This window comes from Pinus tabuliformis, chromosome 6, assembly GCF_031772625.1.
Source record: "Pinus tabuliformis cultivar Carrire ecotype Pingquan chromosome 6, CPIR1, whole genome shotgun sequence".
In the NCBI taxonomy this organism is placed as follows: domain Eukaryota; kingdom Viridiplantae; phylum Streptophyta; class Pinopsida; order Pinales; family Pinaceae; genus Pinus; species Pinus tabuliformis.
The window spans coordinates 1751269477-1751290589 of NC_142292.1; the positions used below are offsets into that span (position 1 = coordinate 1751269477).

At 39.7% G+C, this 21113-nt stretch overlaps 1 protein-coding gene across 3 annotated transcripts in view; it reads right to left on the reverse strand.

Annotated features, from left to right (window-relative positions):
* LOC149265928 (uncharacterized) overlaps window positions 1-21113 on the reverse strand; it is a 265831-nt gene that overhangs the window by 43033 nt on the left and 201685 nt on the right. For all 3 annotated transcript variants that reach the window (XR_016260101.1, XM_089429840.1, XM_089429845.1), the window contains exon 7: window positions 4506-4580. Coding sequence is in view for 2 of the 3 variants with exons in the window: in XM_089429840.1 (XP_089285966.1) it covers window positions 4506-4580 (75 nt within the window). In the remaining variant the exon portion in view is untranslated. The remainder of the gene's footprint in view (window positions 1-4505; window positions 4581-21113) is intronic.

Below are 21113 nucleotides of genomic sequence, written 5' to 3' on the forward strand. Positions count from 1 at the left end.
TGTAACGAACAAGAGTCGTATACTCAAAGGAATGCTCTGATACCAATGTAATAAACAAAGTTCCTATACTCAGAGGAATGCTCTGATACCAATGTAACAAACAGTTTAGTTATGCTCTGATATCAATGTAACAAACAAAGTTCGTACTTCACAGCAATATCTTTAGAATACTTCGAAGACAAAAAACATCCATTGTAGGACAAGTAATTGTATATTGAATGTTATATAAAGAATTGATGAGATGATTACAAATGAGCGTGAGGGCTTGCTTATTTACCTAGGAAGATACCTCTTCACCAACGATCATGTCCTTAGGGACATCCCTCTTCATTAAGTAATTACTAGTTAATTAAATCATTATTTACTAATATTATTGTTTAGATTATTTGTATTATTTTATATAATTTTTTTCATAACAGAATCTTTCTTCATTAGTGAGGGATTATGTGATCCTTCATGCCATCAAAAACGATGCGCCTAGCTCTTATATCTTTGAACTTATGTTCAACCGCTTGGGTAGCATCCTGAGGAACTCTAAGTGTTTTGCTTGCAATTTCTCACAAACCATTTGCCATTAAGACAAAGGTGATTCGCTCCTTCAATGAACTGAAGTTTACAACCCCCTCCAACCTGTCTGCATATCTCACACTTCATGATGCCATATCACCAGATCAATTTTAGCCACAAAACTCGTGTTGCTAAATAAAAAATTTGTTGTTGTAATATAATTCGCTGTTGTAAAACCCTTGTGATATTTGATCTCTCCCACTAAGTTTCCATAGCTCTAATACCATGTTACTTTTTCTTAAACCATATCTGATTTATTTTACTTCAACAATTTAGTAAAACCCCAAAAAATATTTATCTCAACTATTTTAAATTTTGCCAAAAGATAAATACTTCAGTATTAACTTAAAAATGCAGTCAAAATAAAATGAAAAGAACAATCACACCACAATAGCAAATTTACACCAAACACAATCTTCCTTCATTAAATTGCTTGGTAATATTCTAGGTTAGACCGCTAGAGAATACATAGAAAAATACAGTTGCTAAGCACCTACAAACTCAGCCCAACAAGTTAAATCAGCTTCAAAAAATTTGGCCTCTAGAAATAAAGCAACCTGAAGCAAATCAGCCCCAAAAAATTAGTCTGTCTAGCCAACAAATCGACCTCCTTCTCTCCCTGTCTCGTACAGCCCCTGAGCACTAGAGAAATCAGCCTCCCTAGATAATTCAAACTCCTCCACAATTCAACCCTCTACTTCAGTGACTCATCCCCCTCTTTCTTGAACTCGACCTCCTTAAATCTCTCCCACTATAGTTTCCATAGCTCTAATGCCATGTTAATTTTTCTTAAACCATATCTGATTTATTTTACTTCAACAATTTATTAAAACCCCAAAAAATATTTATCTCAACTATTTTATAATTTGCCAAAAGATAAATACGTAGGTATTAACTTAAAAATGCAGTGAAAATAAAATGAAGAGAACAATCACACCACGATAGCAAATTTACATCAAACACAATCTTCCTTCATTAAATTGCTTGGTAAAATTCTAGGTAGACCCCTAGAGAATACATAGAAAAATACAGTTGCTAAGCACCTGCAAACTCAGCCCAACAAGTTAAATCAGCTTCAAAAAATTTGGCCTCTAGAAATAAAGCAACCTGAAGCAAATCAGCCCCGAAAAATTAGTCTGTCTAGACAACAAATCGACCTCCTTCTCTCCCTGTCTCGTACAGCCCCTGAGCACTAGAGAAATCGGCCTCCCTAGATAATTCAACCTCCTCCACAATTCAACCCTCTACTTCAGTGACTCATCCCCCTCTTTCTTGAACTCAACCTCCTTAAATTGCTACCGAAATTCCTTACTGCATTTCTCCTCAGCCTAGTTGATCCTCTTGCTCTGGAGAAAATCAATTTCTCCACAACTATGGCTTTTCACCTCTCTTAGGATTACTTTATAATTTCATTAAGCCAAAATCCCCAACCCTAATCTCCTAAGTGATCAACAGCTAGAATTAAATCCTAAGCTTCACTTGAGATCAACAATTGAGATTATATTGAATTTATTTAGACGATTTTATTATTTATCTTTAGAACTATGGCTTAATAGTCCACAATAATTAATTACATTAATTATTACACTTTTCCTAAGTTAACTTTAGGAAAGAAATAATAATATCAAAGCAAGCACCTAAAGAGGCAATCAAATATCTTCTACATGCTGAGACACCAAGCCTATGTAGAAGACCTTCCAAATCTAACAAAAATTCAACACATCAAGAGGCAAGAGCAAGCAAAAACCTAACTCTATCAATTTTCTTCTCATTGTTGGTATATATAGTCAATCCCTGGTTGGTGACTTGATTTCCTCCTTAATGGCACTATAGAATCATATGGATTTTCTAGTGGCTTGAAATTCTCTTAGTGGCTTGATTTCCAATGTTGTAGAAGCTCACATTCCATTGAAATTGTTGGTGGCAACGTGATCCTCTTTTTCGATTGTGATTGGCAGCCCTACAACTATACAGAATGGTCTATATGGTCTTCTCCAAAGAATAAAAGCACGATTTGCAAGGTCCCTTCATAACAAGTTCAAAAAAAGTTGCTTTGACCAAAAAACAAAACAATACCTAATTTCCACGAAATCTTTTTGGCTCTTTGATGTGCTATGCTAGCAATATCGTGATCCATCTCTACCAACAACAGTTGCTTCAACCAAAAAAACAAAACAATACCTAATTTGCACAAAAGCCTTTTGGCTCTTTGATGTGTTATGCTAGCAATCCCATGATCCATCTCTACCAACAACAGTTACTAAGGCTTCATGCTCTCATAGACTCTATGACTCTAACCAAGTTCTAATACCATATCACTATAAATGGAAAGCAAACACATAAGAAAAACAAATATAACTCGGAGAATTATCCATATTGCATTAATTAAATGAGAACTGAAAAGCTTCTTATAAAGAATTACATATGAGTCAAGTCAATTCACATTATGAAAGTGGGATAGATTGAAAGACACTAAGAGTGAAATAAAACAGAAAAAGTATAAAATAACCTGAAGTCAAAATGCCTTTATTGATGCCTATGTCTTAACATCTAATTGACCATTAATTTTATGACCTTTACTTTAACAAGTTTTATACAACAAGGTGTGTTAGCCACATTTAGTCCTCAAATAAAATCAGGTCACCAAGGTCATATTAGGATTTTAAGTGTATTTCATAATTCATCATTTTATATTTAGTAATTAGTACAAATGGCAAGCAATTGGGCTACAAATTAGAAAGCTAGGCACTTGTGAATTTCAGACATATAGGAGATTTTGATTATGGCCATATTTTATCCCTCACATAAGGTACCCATTTAACCATGGGATGGATGAGTCGCCATTTAAACATGAAATCTGAGTAGGATGCACTTGCATTGCCTTGTAATATTCTTTATCGGCACTGAAAATAAATCAACACTACTAATCCTTGGTATTCAACAAGAAATGATATATGTGTTAGATTTCTTAATAAACTAGACCAAAAAAGATGAAACAAAACAACAGTCTCAGGCTAGAGAAGCTGCAGGGTATTCAAGAAAAAATGTCCATGGAAATGCAGGTCACCAGCAATGCAATAGGCAAACCCTACATTAAAGAGGTCAACATGCTAAATCTTAGACCATGCAACGTATGAAAGGGAAGATCATAATTGCAGAGAAAACAGCTGTTTAAAAAAGGTTTGTGAATATTATCATAGCTCCATGACAGGGATATCAGAAGACAACAATAGCTCCCGAGCCGCTCCCGCCCGGAGCGCGGTTCGGGAGCGGGTTCGAGGGGGGGGGGCGCTCCCCCGCAACACTGACAGAAACAATTACTGAATATCTTGTACCGTACCTCTATCCCCATGACTGTTAAGTGCTGTACATGGACCTTTTACCCTAATTTATTTCTGGTTGACCTAATTGACCCCTTTCCTAGCCTGTAACAAGTTTTCATAATGAAATAGTGTTCTATGATATCTTTTGTTCATCATGGAATTTCCAATACTTAAATCTCATACCATCAGATGTCCTATGTCTTTTCCTTACCAAATTGATGAAAACTGCATCATCTCTGAGAAAGAACATGGGAAACAACATAACATATTGAATCCCAGTGGAAGAAATTGATCGAAAAAGGTTGGTTATTTAGAAATTAAATGACTTCAAATCAATGAAAAAGCTAAAACATCTATTTCTCAGTACTGGTAGTTCCACAACACACATGCAGGTGGCAAGAATGGAGCCATTTTGATGCAAAATGCCAATTGCCTAAATAACCTGACCACACTGGCAACTATGTGCAGAGATTATGATACACTTGCTTTGCAGTGAGATAAAAGAACAGGATAACGTTGACCCTGAAGCTGTCTAACAAGGCATTAAGTAAAGAATGGAATGATAATTATCATGACATAGATTTCAGTAGCTTCTAATATTGCTTGACTCCATACCTCCTTATCAAGGTGATATCATCTTCATTCTCCCATTCTCCAGTTTGTACCATGGAGGATACCAGACTATAATACCTACAGAAATAGAAGCAACCATGCATATATCAGGTGCAAGTGCCTCATAAATTCCAGTCACATAGAAGGACGACCAAACCACTCATATGGAGGGGTTTTCTATAAAATTATTGTAAAAGCATAACCTGAATCCATTATTGACATTTTTAACATATTTAGTGACAATTCCAATCCCGGATTAAATTCATAAGAAAGGACCAGATGCATGAAAAGCCCACAAAGAAAAACTGACATATCTTTTGTGTAGCAAATCCAGACTAAACTAATCCCCAAAAGGTTCATCCAACTTTAGCAATAAGGCAATCTAAAAAAATATAGAGCAACAAAGCAGATAAAATCCCTCAGTAGAATGTAGTGACTGCAACTTCATTTGTTAAAAATGTGGCTAAGTTTGCAGTGTTAACATCAAGGGGCAGTATGTGAAAACAATGATATGTAAGGCCAGTTTCCAAATCTAATATTTATTGGTTAACATGCCACTGGAAAAATTAATAACTCAATGGTGAACCTATCAAGGTATATGAGAAAAAACTGAGAAAAGGCAAGAAAAAGCGAAAGTCTTTGGCACCAAGAAGGCGCCCCATGTACTAAATCCATTTCCTTTTGAGCAAATCATAAAGAAAGAGTTTTACTTCCATCACTAAGGAACACACACAATTACACCCTGCAGAAGGCACTGCATTGCCATTCAAAACATGAACACAAATGCTTTCCCTTTAAGTTTTACATCACTCATCAAAGTTATTGAAAATAAGGCATGTAAGTTCCATGGAATTATTTTTCTGGTCAAAAAATGACAATAACCTCTGATAAAAAGATTCATTTATGTTCCCAGGTATGATCCACCAAGAACAAATTGATAGGTGGAAATCCCCGAATGATTTAGCACATTCTAAACCAAAAGTACAAAGAGAAGTTTCAAGTTAGTTTTCTTATACTCTGTTAGTAAATATTGTTGTACCAATTCAAACAATCAGTTTTACACAAATTATGTAATCAAAAAAAATCTCAAATGAGACAAGGTGCGAGATGCTAAGAATTCAAGTAGACGAACACTTCAAGATAGTCAGGATTTGGGAAAAGTCCTCCTGCCAAGTGAGCTTATTGTTGATTCGCAAAATTGAACAGCACAGTCATTTAGGGATGGAAGCATTCTTGACATATAATGAAGCATTTTGGCTGGGAACAATGTGAGACATTTCCAAGAACAATGGATCCACCATAAAAATAAATACTAGCGTAAACACATTTCATAAGACTTGCAATAATATTGAATTTTAAGAAACGACACCCCACTAAGATGTATCACAACACTTCAATGCTTCATAACTTCTAGGGCATATTTATTCTGGTATGCAAGGTTAATTATCTTTAAATGTTAGGTATCTATTTTTCAAACTAATCTAAGAATGTTTAAACAATTATGGAAGAGGTTAATTAAAATTATCGAATGTCTTCTGTATATTTGGCAAGTAAATATTTCTCATTTTTAACCTTGAAAATGTTTCAGAAAAAATAGTTAAATTAGTACTTGTTATCATGTGGATCTGCACCAACAAACCTACACAACAATGCTAGACAACCAAACCTGTCACCATTAGCTGTCTCTCCCTTTGGACTGGTACTTTTCCAGGCTCAAGGGCATGTCTCAGGGGATTGTATGTTGTTATCAAACAAAATAAATCTTAGTAACAATCCAATTAATCAGCGCACATAAAACTCGCCCTTGAGATGCCTGGAAACACACAAGAAAGATGGTGGATTCTTAGTCAAACTTATGATGGTTGAGATCGGATTTCCTGTAGAAGAATGGCAAGAATCATCATCTCTGTCAAATTTTGCAATGGAAAATATCCATCACACAGGTCCGAAAACTATAACAGCCCAATCATTAGATGCCAGTGGTTCTTATGAGGATGACCTAACTAAGAGATAATCTTATTAGGTTGACACAAAGACAAGCAGAATATGACACACTTTTCTACTTCTAAAACTGCTATAGAATATTCCTGGAACTCATTCATATGCTTAAGAACTTGTTGATAACTTGTTTGTGTTTGGCTAGAGGGGATCCTCAAGAGTCAAAACAACACTTCACTCAGTTATCCATAAACCAATCCTTTAAATAAGGCTTGCATTAATCTAAATCAGGCATAATAACTTTCTTTGACAATCCCGATGTTAAGCATGCTAAAAACCTCACAAATGTCAGTATAGGCACTGCCCATAAAGGGTATGTCACTGGTCATCAATTATGATCCCTCAAACACTGGATCCTACCTTAAATCATCACTCCACAGCTGAATCTTATGACTGTCAATGATTTTGTCATCAATGAATTCGCTGGACATGACTTGTACAGCACTCCCTTCCTCAAAATTTCGCTGCTCAATGGCAATACTATGTGACCTGCCCGTTGTGAAGTTCGAGCTGGGCACTATTCTATAAGAAAACACACTGATATACAATAACCCACTGCTAATAGGCTGCCAACTTGCCGCTAACAGCCGAAAATCTGCTGATATGACAACAATACACTTACGCCACCAGTTTCTGAGGCAAGGGGTAATTTACTGTTTGACAGCACACTTAGGCCAGAACTCCATAATCCTTTCCCTGAAGAAAGGCTGCATGCATACCTTTGGATAAAGGGTGTGTTACCCACCAAAATGGGTAACCCCATAGGAGTAAACTTTTCTCCTACATTTCACAGCCAGCCGGTCAGCCAGACAGCCAACGGCCCCTGCCAGCCAGATTAGATAATGATATGCCATGTGGCCGTGCCACTTGCATCAGCCATGTGCTTCTCACCCATCTAGCATTAGCACTAGGACGAAGGTGAGCTACCACTCTAACGGTGCTTTGATCATTTTGCAATCAAGTGCTTATACTTATTCTTAGGGCTATATTGTTCTTTTCTTTGGTAATTTCATTTTATTGTTTCCATATTAAATTCACCCCATAACATCATTACATTATTCAAATTTACACCATTATTCAGCAACATATGCAACTATGTAGAAATATCATCATCATCAATGCAACGGAACATAAAGGAACAATAGAAGAAAAACATTCACACATAGAGACACCAGGATTGGTCGGCGACCAGGGCGAGACCCACTATGGGGAAAACTCGTTCAAATTCTTCTTCTTAATAGATTGTCATTGAATGATTCAGCAAAAGAGAGTACAATTATCCATATCTTCATCCATACAACTATCCAACAAAAATCAACTAAACAATATCCATGAGATGAACCCAACCATGCCCATATTCAAAACCTTGATTCAAAAGCCTGAAATCAACTGTTATTGTTTGCAGTCAACTGTCGAACCCTACAGTCAACGAGCGAAAACTTCAATCAACAAAAAAATGCAACTTTAGGTCCCAGTCACAAGGAGGAAGTGGGTATGCAAGCGACTGGGAGCTTCCAGTCACTCCCTTGAGCCTACAAGCCACCCACCAGTCGAATCCGTCCTTTGGTAAGCCTGCGACTAAGAAACAAAACCCAAGAAAAATACATGCCAGCTTCAGACTCTACAACTTCACCTTCGTGCGAACTTTCTCCACGGACCTGCCTCAGACCTGTGCAAGCCAAAAACAAGAAAGAGAATAGAAGAATGATCCATAATGATGTCCAAATGAGGTGGATGTCACTTGTATTTATAGCCTTCCAAGGGTGTCCAATTTGCTTTAGGGCCAACCTGATCAAACATGCACATGTGGGCTCATAATTCAAAAATACACTTTACCTTGTCCAAATGTAATGTTCTTTAAGTTGATTTTGGTCCTCTCGAAAAGAGGAATTCAATGCAATCATCATCTCCATCAAATGAGTTGTCCAAAGTGGAATTTGGCCTTAGTTGCCAATTTTAACACTCCCTCTCAACTAGGGGGAATTCCACCTACATCATGTCATGTGTATCATGTCATCAAATCATATCCAATCTCAAGTATCTCATCATCACGTATTGTCACTATTTATCTCGATTAATCTCTTGCTTATTCATGCTTATCTCTTTATTGTCCCTGTTCATATGCTGAACATTCTCGAATCTAAAAGAAGAAGAATTTGACATCGGAGGGGAGCCTAAGCTACCATGCTCTATTCATCGAGGAGCCACTGCTACCACCCGAAATCTCTGCTGGTGGGGAGCCCAATGATACCACCTGAGAAATATCAGCAGGGAGCCAAATCTACGACCCACATCAACATCGAAGAGCCTAGCTCAATCTGAAACAACATCAGAGATCATATCTCTATGTCAGGGAGCTTAGTCTCAACCCGGAACTGAATAGGGGAGAAAATCTCAACCCAAAAATCACATCGGGGAGCACATCTCAACAGAGAATCTCATGGGGGCGCTGAACATCTACAACTCCATATCGCGCAATAGGTGATATAAGGGAGCACATCTCAACCCATCCTATTGCGTACCGATCTTCCCAACAACGACCCTCAAGAGTCATGTGGTAGAACACTTGCATCATAATCTGAGCTTGGGCTAGATAACCGACTTACCAAAAGGTAAGGATCACATGCCCCAAGCCTCCTCAACCCGTTGGCCAACGGAGAGGGGCAATCCCAACAAGCCCAGCTTGTGGGTATGATGCCAACTGGGGTATACTCTAGAAAGAGCAAGATAGGGGAGCAACATCTCCAACCCTCTGGGTAATAGATAGGGGTGATACCCTATTGTCCAGAGATTTCTCAACCCTAGGAGCCCTCCATCTCAATTCCACACCCTGGGAGCTCGAACAAGGGAGAAGAGTTGGATTAGTGTCCTCGACCAATGATGCTCTTTGTAGGTCAGCAACATATCTAGTAATCATCATATCTCAATAGTAGTTGTCTCCTATTCATACAGGACATAAAATCAAATATCATACTAGAACAAAATATACGTATCACAAAAAGGATATCATAGTCATCCTCCATCTCAAGGAGGTGCCAACCACAAGCCTAAGCTTGTCTCATACAGCAACATTGTTTCAATGAAGGTATCTCAGTCCTAGCTACATACAAGATTCTTTGCCAATCGGATCCACTCAATATTATCGCAATGTATCCCTGTCATATTCAGAACTTGCCCAAAGAACTTTCTAAGGAGCTTTTTCCTCTTGTCCCATAGCTGGTCATGCCAGCAACATCATGCTCAACCTCGGTCTTGCTACGGACATCTCATCCAAGATATCATGGCAGGTCTCATACTAAGGCAACATCCAGATGTGCTCATCAATAATAATCCCAAACATCATTAGTACATCTAGGCATTCACATATCATAGGAAGAATGTCTCAGACCAAAGATAGATCATCCCATGCAAATATCTCGAAGTGAGATCGGTGGCAACTCAATGCGTATGAAGCAGTTCAATTATGAATTCACTTAGGTTCTATGCACAACATATATGTATACAGATGGGTGTTCAAATGGAACATCAATGCTTCAATCAACTGTCGGTTGCCAAGTCAAGTTCAACAATATCTCTTCACAACTTCTTGAAATTCAATCAGAGTGTCCAAGGATTTGCATTTCCACTTTCCAAAAACTCTTCAATAGTTTTGCAATATAGATTTTCTTTTCCAAACTTCAGAAATCGATTCATCATGCCATGATTCATTATTTCGAGCTTCAGAAGCCAACTCCCTCTTACTTTGATCATCAGAGGCTCATTACCTGTCAAGAGTAGACCATCAGTATATAAAACCAAAATCAAAGTCATACCTTGAACCACTTTTGAAGTAGAGGTTTGGATGGGCACATCTTCTTGGCTTCATCAGATGACTGTCAATACGGACATATCAGGTTTGGGGAGCTTGCTTCATACAATGCTTTCTGCAAATATAACACTTGACCAAAGCAATATGCTTAGCCTTACACAAATCAATATTGTGCAATCAAATCAACTAAGTCAGCTTATCAAAGTTTAGATGCCAGATCAAAACTAATATCAAACTCATCAATGTCACAAACTATGTGGACCAGGTGACAGGTAGAGCTCACATCAAGTTATGACTTCATCTATTGTCATGCCAACAAATTGTCATTTACTAAGCAATATCAAACCAAACTTCATCAAATCATCCTCATGATCATAATATAAATCGTTTTTGTCATTCGATGCAAATGCATACACCAAAGATAAGTCATGCACGTTCCGTTCATTTATTGTGAGATTACTTCATACTAAATCACTATTGTTTATACTTCAATCTAATGATGTCAATACTGAATATCTATTGAATACCAATATAAGTCACTGAAAGTCACTATACCCATCTAGCATTGCTATCAATGCAAATCATCAATTGTCAAATCAAATCATTAGTCATCAGGTCAAAAACCCAAATTTTCTATCACAGTAAGATCTATAGCCCAAAACATACCTCAATATCAAGTCAATGTTATAAATCATTATCAAGCATCATGTCTAAGTTCTAAAACATCATCAATCATTCAAGCCAATATGCTCAATAAGTTAAGCCAAGAGTTCAAATCTCATGAAATTGTTATCATACAGTGTCATACACTAGCATCAACGATCAAATTGAAATAGCATACTAATATGCATATTTCAATCACCTACAAACACAAGTGTACTCAATACATTCACATTCTCTATAGTAAGTCAAATATCCGAACTTCCCTACTCATAGAACTTTCAGTTGTCAACTCCATGTCTGTAGGACTGTCATCCTTCAGGTGAACCTCTGATTTCATACAGAAAGCTTCACTTTTGTGTCCTAGAGGCATAACTGTGTTGATTTAGGGTAGCATCGGATGTGCTCTAGCCACGAAAATTGGTGGAGAGGCAAGGCACATGAGATCTCCAATACCCAGAGTTTGGGCAGATTCTAAACAGTTTAGGAGATATTAAAATAATTAATATCTCCTAAACTTAGGGAAAATAAAATATTAATGTGAATTAATATAAAACTGTGTTAGAATGGTCCAAAAGTCATCGATCAAGCCATATCTAATCTTAGTCATTGATTAGGGACTTAATCTCAGTCGTTGATTTGTCAACTATTGATTGGGGTAGCATCAAATGTGCTCTAGCCACGAAACTTGGTGGAGAGGCTAAGGCACATGAGATCTCCAATACCCAGAAAGGGTTTGGGCAGATTCTAAACGGTTTGGGAGATATTAAAATAATTAATATTTTTAATGTAATCCCTAAGTCTAAAGTTAGGGAAAATAAAATATTAATGTGAATTAATATGAAACTGTGTTAGAATGGCCAAAAGTCATGGATCAAGCCAGATCTAATCTTAATCGTTGATTAGGGACTTAATCTCGACCGTTGATTTGTCAACAAGAAAAATATAAAAGGAGGCTCGAGGGTCACTTGGAGAATAGACTGAGGGAGACCAGTGAATTCAATTTCTAGAGCGGGGTTAGCTGAGAAATTGAACCAGTGGTCTGGTGAGCAGTCAGGAGGCAGCAAGTATGGAACAGAGAGACGGGAGATCAGTGTAGAGGCAGAAAAGACAAACGCAGGGCCAAAGGGAGCCACGCAGAGCCAGCAGGGCCTGCGTCATCGATGCAAACGCTGCAGGAGTGGCACAGAAGGCCAGAGAGGCTGCACAGAGTCTCAACAGGCTGACGCAGAGGATTTCAGGCCACGGAGAGGTCAGCAAGGCTAACGTTGGGTTCAGAAGAAGTGGTGAAGAATTTGTTTATCTGTGGGTAAGCCACTTTGGCACCCTATTGTACTATAAAAATTATTGAATAATAAAATCCTCCCTTGCTGCACCGGTTTTCCCACATTCGGTTTTTCCAAGGACATTAGTCCAAAATATCTGTGTCAATTTGTTGATTCTTGTGCATATGTTTGTTTTTGTATTACGATGTGATATCTGCAGCAGTATTTATTTTAATGTTTATTGAAGTGATTTCATGAATAACTTATGGTGGAATAAGTAGGAAAAGTAAATCAGTTACTGCAGTGATAGAATTTTCACATCAACGAGAAAAGTATAAGAGGAGGCTTGAGGGTCACTTGGAGAACACACCAAGAGATCAAGATTTCGACTTTCTGGGGCTACGTTTGCTGAGAAAGTTGAGAGAGTGATCTGGAGTTGTAGCTGAGGGGCAGTGAATACAGAAGCAGAGAGGCAGAGATAGTGTCGGGAGGATCAGCGCAGCAACCGGGAAAGCTAACACAAAGGGCAGAAGCTAGAACTACCGGGAACAACCGAAACTGCCTGGAACTGCTAAAACAGCCGAGAAAGCTGACGCAGAGGGCAGAACTGCCAGAACTGTCAGGAAAGCTGACGCAAAGGGCAGAAGTCGGAACTGCTGAGAACAGCCGGAACTGTCGGAACTACCGGGAAGGCTGACGCAAAGGGCAGAAGCCAGAACTACCGGGGACAGCCGGAACTGCCAGAACTGCTGAAACTGCCGGGAAAGCTGATGCAGAGGGCAAAAGAGGCTGACGCTGGGCTTTTTCGTGGGGCAGATTGGAGCTGAGGAGTTGTCGGAGTGTTTATCCAGGGTTTCAGCCAGAGCATCTATCTCCGAAGGAGAGGTACTACTGCCGAGATTTTTCTCTGTTGGGTGAGCCGGATTTGGCACCCAGATTGTATTCTGAAACTGCTTAATAGATCAAACCCTTAGATAATTGCACCGAATTTCCCGCATTGGGTTTTTCTGGGGACATTCGTCCAAAAATAACGGTGTCATTTGTGTGCTTGTTTCTGTTTCCTTCATTTGATGATATGTAATCTGTTGAGCATGTACTTGTGTTTATTTTCAATATTTACATGGTAAATAACTTGTTAATTAATCAAAACAAGTAGGAATGAATAAATCAAAAAGTACATGGAGTATTTCTAATTGTTAGACTTAGAAAATTCAACATGGTATTAGAGCGTGGTTGCAGATCACAGGAGAACTGAGGACATCAACCGAGCAGAGCAACAGCAGCAAAAAACAATTGTCCCGAGTGACAGAAGTTGTTCCTAGCAGCAAAACAACAAGGAAGGGGTGACGCAGTGCCTGCATCATCAAGTTCGGGCCAAGAAGAGGTTGCGCAGAGGCTGAGGTAGGCAAAGACAGGCTCATGCAGAGGCCAAGAGGTCTGACACAGTTGGCTTAGGGAGCTGGTTTGCTGGTGTTGGGACTACGCAGAGCCTAGGAGCTCTCACCTTCAAGTTGTTGGGGTTTAGGAGGCTGTGGATAAGTTGCAGAGTGGAGCTGGTGGGGTACTATTGTCAGAACAGTACCTAACAAGGCAAGGCCAAGGAGGAGGGAGTTGCTATCGAGGGTTTCTAGCCGAGAAATCTGGATCAGTGGTGCAGTTGCACAGACAATCAGAGTAGGGGGCATCTCGACATTGGCAAAAGGATTTCCAGGAGGGAAATTGAGGCTCAAAGGGAGTCACATCGAGAACTTCCAAGAGGTAAGTAGAAGAGCAGCAGAATGGCGCACAGAGTAAGAGACCAAGACAGACTGGATGGAGCCTCAAACTTAATAGTCTGAAAGGCCAAAATCTTATCTGTACTTGACAGAAATCATGTCAAGAATTTCGCCTTGAAGACAATAGCGGTCCCAGTTGACCCAGCTGACAATGACAGGTATGAGGAAGCAATGGCGAGGGCCAAGAGTATCATTCTTGACGGGGTAAAGGATCATATAGTACCACATATTGCCGAGAAGAATACGGCACGAGAGATGTGGGAGGCCCTGACCAAGTTGTATCAACATACTTCCATGCAGAAGAAGATGCTCCTAGAAAATTAGTTGCAATCATACCAGATGCAGAAGGGAGAACTTATTGACACCTTCCTCGGTCGATTGAAGGAGATCCGAGATCAACTGACTTCTATGGGGACCACACCAAATCCAGAGTTGATGGTGAGAACAGCCTTGAATGCAATCTCAGAAGACTGGGAGGTGTTTGTCCAGAGCACACTGGGCAGGGCGACCCTTCCAGATTGGGAGGAAATGTGGGCGGCTCTTCGCCAAGAAGAGATCAGGAGGGTGACCAAGACGGGAAGCAGCAGCAAGGGGATCAGAATCAAGGAGGAGGAGGAGGTGGATGCTGCCATAGCATCTGAGGGTAAGTAAGAAAAGCGGAAAAAGAAAGACCTTTCCAAGGTCAAATGCTTCCACTGTGGGGAGCTGGGTCATTATGCGACCCAGTGTCCGAGGAAGAAGAGCAAGGGAGAGGCTTCCAAGACTAAGGCAGCGCCAGCAAAGGCAGAAAAGGAAGTGGAGAAAAACGAGGATTGTGCAATGAGTGCTCATGTGCCACTTCAGAAGAAGTGGGGAGACATCGAGCTGTAGTCAGGCGGACTACAGGTGATGAGGGGCAAGATCCTCGAGGTAACCAGCCTCTTGGATTAGACCTTGCTATGGGAGCCCCAAAGAGGAGTAGCAGTGCTGGCGATGTCAATAAAGACGGATGCAGATGGAGCAACAGAGGGAGCTACAGTGCAGGATTCCTAGGGCAGCGTGAAGCTAGCAGGCTGCAACGGTGCGAGAGGCACGGGGGTGTTGCATCGATACAGGATAGCACAGAGAGGTGTGCAACAGTGTGAGATGCATGGAGTTGTTGCAGCAGCGCAGAGGTCAAAGAGGGAGCACTTGTCAGCGACAAAGGGAGTTGCAGCATCAGGAGTGTTTCTAGCTTGACGGAGATGTCAGAGTTGGGAGATCAGTTACTTACTTCTTAGTAACTGAGTTGTACTGCAGCAGTTAGCAGTGGTAGTGCTATGGGCAGCACGATGCAACATGATGAGAGGGATTACAATGCAGATGCAGCAGTGGAAGTGGCAGGGCCATGTGCAGCAGCATGGATGTAGAGGGAGTTGCAGTACAGATGCAGCAGTGGCAGTGGCAGAGCCGTATAGGATGCAGCAGTGCAGAGGATGTTGGGCATCAGGCCTAGCATCAGCACAAGGACAGATGCCAGATGATCAGAGTGATGCTCAGTGAGGAGTATTACTAGAGCACAATCCTCGCTAAGAGGGAGTGTTGATTTGAGGTAGCATCGGATGTGCTATAGCCACGAAAATTGGTGGAGAGGTTAAGGCACATGAGATCTCCAATACCCAGAAAGGGTTTGGGCAGATTCTAAACAGTTTAGGAGATATTAAAATAATTAATATTTTTAATGGAGTCCCTAAGTCTAAACTTAGGGAAAATAAAAATTTAATGTGAATTAATATAAAACTGTGTTAGAATGGTCCAAAAGTCATGGATCAAGCCAGATCTAATCTTAGCGGTTGATTAGGGACTTAATCTCGGTCGTTGATTTGTTAACGAGAAAGGTATAAGAGGAGGCTTGAGGGTCACTTGGAGAACACACCAAGAGATCAAGATTTCAACTTTCTGGGGCTAGGTTTGCTGAGAAAGTTGAGAGAGTGATCTAGAGTTGCAGTTGAGGGGTAGTGAATACAAAAGCAGAGAGGCAGAGATAGTGCCGGGAGGATCAGTGCAACAGCCGGGAAAGCTGACGCAGAGGGCAGAAGTCGGAACTGTCGGAAACAGCCGGAACTGCCGGAACAGCAGGGAAAGCTTACGCAGAGGGTAGAAGCCGAAACTGTCGGGAACAACCGGAACAGTCAGGAACTGCCGAGAAAGCGGACACAGAGGACAGAAGCCAGAACTGCCAGGAACAACTGAAACTGCCAGGAACTGCCGGGAAAGCTGACACAGAGGATAGAAGCCAAAATTGCTAGGACAGCTGGAACTGCCAGGAACTAAAGCAACTGCCAGGAGAGCTGATGCAAAGGGCAAAAGAGGTTGACGCAATCGCTAGAGGCTGACGCTGGGGTTTTTTGTGGGGTAGATTGGAGCTGAGGAGTTGCCAGAGTGTTTATCCGGGGTTTCAGTCGGAGCATCTATCTCCAAAGGAGAGGTACCACTGTCGAGATTTTTCTCTGTTGGGTGAGCCGGATTTGGCACCCAGATTGTATTCTGAAACTACTTAATAAATCAAACCCTCGGATAGTTGCACCAGTTTTCCCGCATTGGGTTTTTCCAGGGACATTAGTCCAAAAATAACGGTGTCATTTGTGTGCTTGTTTTTGTTTCCTTCAGTTGATGATCTGTAATGTGTTGAGCATGTACTTGTGTTTATTTTCAATATTTACATCGTAAATAACTTGTTAATTAATCAGAACAAGGAGGAAGGAATAAATCAAAAAGTACATGAAGGGTTTCTAATTGTTAGACTTAGAAACTTCAACAAACTGCACCCATAGGCCTTCTTCCATGTGGTTGAGAGGCTACAGTCGCACCCTTGAGATTTCTTCTATGCGATTGAGAGGCTATAGTCGCACCTGTAAGCTTGCTTCCATGTGATTGAGGCTTAAAGTACAGGAAAACTTTCTCTTCTCAGATAAGAACTTTTGTAGACCAACAATATTAGATATTTGTCTATTCATGTCCATAAATCATGCTTCAATAGTGAAGAATCTTCTATATATCTAATGCAAATGACAATAGGTATAGCAATCTTACGGAGAGATTCTCCCTCTAAATGAACGGCCCCTTAAGCCATTATTATTCACGTCATCAATTTATCTATCATAATATTGTCATGTATTAGTAGAAGGGTTAGATCATGAAATCAAACTATATCAGGTTCTAAAACATATATCCATCATGGTCAAAACATGTCAGCATCAATTGCTTCATCATTACATATGAACATGACATCAAATTTTCATCAAGGGATAGAGTCATATGATTAGGGCAGCTAACAGGTGTAACATCATACTTCAAAGAGGGCAGAAACCAGAACTACCGGGAACAGTCAGAACTGCTAGAAACTACCAGGAAAGTTGATGCAGAGGGCAGAAGACGCTGACGCAATCCCTAGAGACTGACATTGGGGTTTTTCATGGGGCAGATTGGAGCTAAGGAGTTGCCGAAGTGTTTATCCGGGGTTTCAGTCAGAGCATCTGTCTCCGAAGGAGAGGTACTACTGTCGAGATTTTTCTCTATTGGGTGAGCCAGATTTGGCACCCAGATTGTATTCTGAAACTACTTAATAAATCAAACCCTCAGATAGTTGCACTAGTTTTCCTGCATTGGGTTTTTCCGGGGACATTAGTCCAAAAATAACGGTGTCATTTGTGTGCTTGTTTTTGTTTCCTTCAGTTGATGACTGTAATGTGTTGAGCATGTACTTGTGTTTATTTTCAGTATTTACATGGTAAATAACTTGTTAATTAATCAGAACAAGTAAGAAGGAATAAATCAGAAAGTACATGAAGGGTTTCTAACTGTTAGACTTAGAAACTTCAACAAACCGCACCCATAGGCCTTCTTCCATGTGGTTGAGAGGCTACAGTCGCACCCTTGAGATTTCTTCTATGCGGCTGAGAGGCTATAGTTGCACTTGTAAGCTTGCTTCCATGTGACTGAGGCTTAGAGTAAGGGAAAACTTTCTCTTCTCAGAAAAGAACTTTTGCAGACCAACAATATTAGATATTTGTCTATTCACATCCATAAATCATGCTTCAATAGTGAAAAATCTTCTATATATCTAATGCAAATGACAATAGGTATAGGAATCTTACGGAGAGATTCTCCCTCTAAATGAGCGGCCCCTTAAGCCATTATTATTCACGTCATCAATTTATCTATCATAATATTGTCATGTATTAGCAGAAGGGTTAGATCATGAAATCGAACTATATCAGGTTCTAAAACATATATCCATCATGGTCATAACATGTCAGCATCAGTTGCTTCATCATTACATATGAACATGACATCAAATTTTCATCAAAGGATAGAGTCATATGATTAGGGCAGCTAACAGGTGTAACATCATACTTCAAAGATCATGAGCACAATATTACTTTCATCAAGTCAGGTCATTCAATTTTACCAGATGTCATAATTAACCACGGTCAACAAGATCATGAATATCAATCACATTGTTACACTTCTATCATCATGGCTACCATGCTTTTTCACAAACATTATCAATAGTATCAAGTTACCATCTATTAGAATCAAGGTGCTAGCCTTCTTTATGGGATCAAGATATCCAAAATGATAGATGTTGGTGAAACATCAATTATACCAATATATCAAAAATCAATATTAAGTAGCTTCATAGAAATGTCTCTGTGTAGCTTTACCATGACTTAATAGAATTAAGTTACTTGTTCAATACTAAATGCATCATCTCATCACGAGTACCATGAATCAAACTTTCGTAAGCATGAGCCATTTGTGAAGGAGACAGTCTCATCATACCTTAGGGCTTACCTTGCCATCTAATATTACAGCTGAAACATAACATTGAAACAACACCATACATACCTTGTAGTGTTTAGATCCCTATGCACCTTCTTATTTTACACCGGTCGTTGTAGCACTTTGTCACATTTTCATCAAGTGCCTCATTGCCTTTTCCAACGCTAGTTCTTCTCTTCCTGCACTAGCCATCTTTCCTACATCTCAGATGATCCTCAAGAACGATCCACTTATCACATCTCATCAAGAAGTTAGAAGCATCCAAATACTCAAATATACATGCAAGAAGTATAAGTAATGATCAAAACAATAATCAGATGCATAAGTCTAAACAAAAGTAAAGACATAAAGGAGCACCATAAATCGAAAAATACTTATCTTTAATGGGAGTTGATCATCTCCCTCTTGAACTAGCCTTCAAGAGCCATCATTGTCCATAGTCCATATAACAATGTTGCCTTCAATATTTCAACCAACTTTATCAGCAATCAAACCTAATAGAAACTATCCCATCTAGGGCTTCATCAAATCTAACAAAAGTGCTTGAACATCTTCACATTAGTCATGCTAGGGTTTCTAAATTGCATAACTCAAATATTTGCAATAAACCAAGGTTTCTTCCAAACCCTAACCTCATAGTATCCATCAAACCCTAATAACCAAATTGTCTAGGGTTTCCTCCAAACCCTAGAATTCTTTTAGGTCTCCTACATTGTCTCTTGCTTCCATCAATGGTGTCATGATAGGGGTGATCTCCATGACTTTTCTTCAACCCAGCCCTAATACCATGTTAATATTTCTTAGGGCTATATTGTTCCTTGTTTTGATAATTGCATTTCAGTGTTTCCGAATTAAATTCACCCCATAACATCATTACATTATTCAGATTTACACCATTATTCAGCAACATATGTAACTATGTAGAAAGAACAATATCAACATCATCAATGCACCGGAACGTAACGGAAAAATATAAGAAAAGCATTCACACATAGAGACACCAAGATTGGTTGGAGACCAGGGCAAAACCCACTATGGGAAAACCCTTTCAAATTCTTCTTCTTATTAGATTGCAATTGGATGATTCAGCAAAAGGGAGTACAATTATCCATATCTTCGTCCATACAACTATCCAGCAAAAATCAACTAAACGATATCCATGAGATGAACCCAACCATGCTCATACTCAAAACCCTGATTCAAAAGCCTAAAATCAATTATCACTGTCTGCGATCAACTGCCAAACCCTGCGGTCAACGAGCAAAAAGTTCAATCAACAGAAAAATGCATCTTTAGGTCCCAGTCGCAAGGAGAAAGTTGGTATTTGAGCAACTGGGATCTTTCAGTTGCTCCCCTAGAGACTAGTCGAATTTGTCATTTGGTAAGCCTACGACTGAGAAACAAAACCCTACAAAAATACGTGCAAGCTTCAAACCCTACAATTTCACCTTCGTGCAAACCTATTTCTCCGTGAACCTGCCTCAGACCTATTGATCCCAGATCTGATCTTTTATTGAAACATGATTTATTATCTTTTACAAAGTGTTAATGCATGACTTTGTAAAACACCAATTAAATTGCTTCAGAATTTGAAAATGCGAATAAGAACTTGAAAATGGAAATTTCAGCAACTCAGAAAATATAACAGCAAACACATGAACACAAAGACACCAAAAGTTTGTTAACGGAGTTCGGCTATCTTCAAGCCTACATCTCTAGGCCCTGATCTTCAGCAGGGAGGCCTTTATATTAAAATATTCAAAACCATAAAACACATAAAAGAAAATAGCTTCAGATACAATCCTGAACAACCTGATGCAATTTGCTCTGTCTCAGGATCCTGTAGCTCTGGGTTCTGAAAAAGGCTTCTTGGATCTCCCAAAAAGTGCCTTCTTTCTTGGATCAATACCTAGCAATTGTTTTAATGGTATTGATTTAATGTGGCGCAATCTCATTGCAACCAATGTTTTGATATAGCGCATGTTATAACCATATAACATATATGGTGGCAAAGGATTGGATCGATGGCAATACTAACCCCCGACGGTTCCATTCACATGTTGCGGTCAATGAACTTTGATAGTTCTGTGTGGCATATCACATGGTATTACCATATTCAGCGGTCTAGTATTATCATCCCCGTGGCACATGATGTCGCCTAAATTGTGGCGGTCACATGTATTGAAACGCGTGGCTTAACTACATACCAACTTTGCGCTATTTTTTGGAGGCTCGTTAAAACAGCTCTTGGGTTTGGCGAGGCCGCCGAATATGGCAGGCTCCGCCAACCCTACCCCCCACT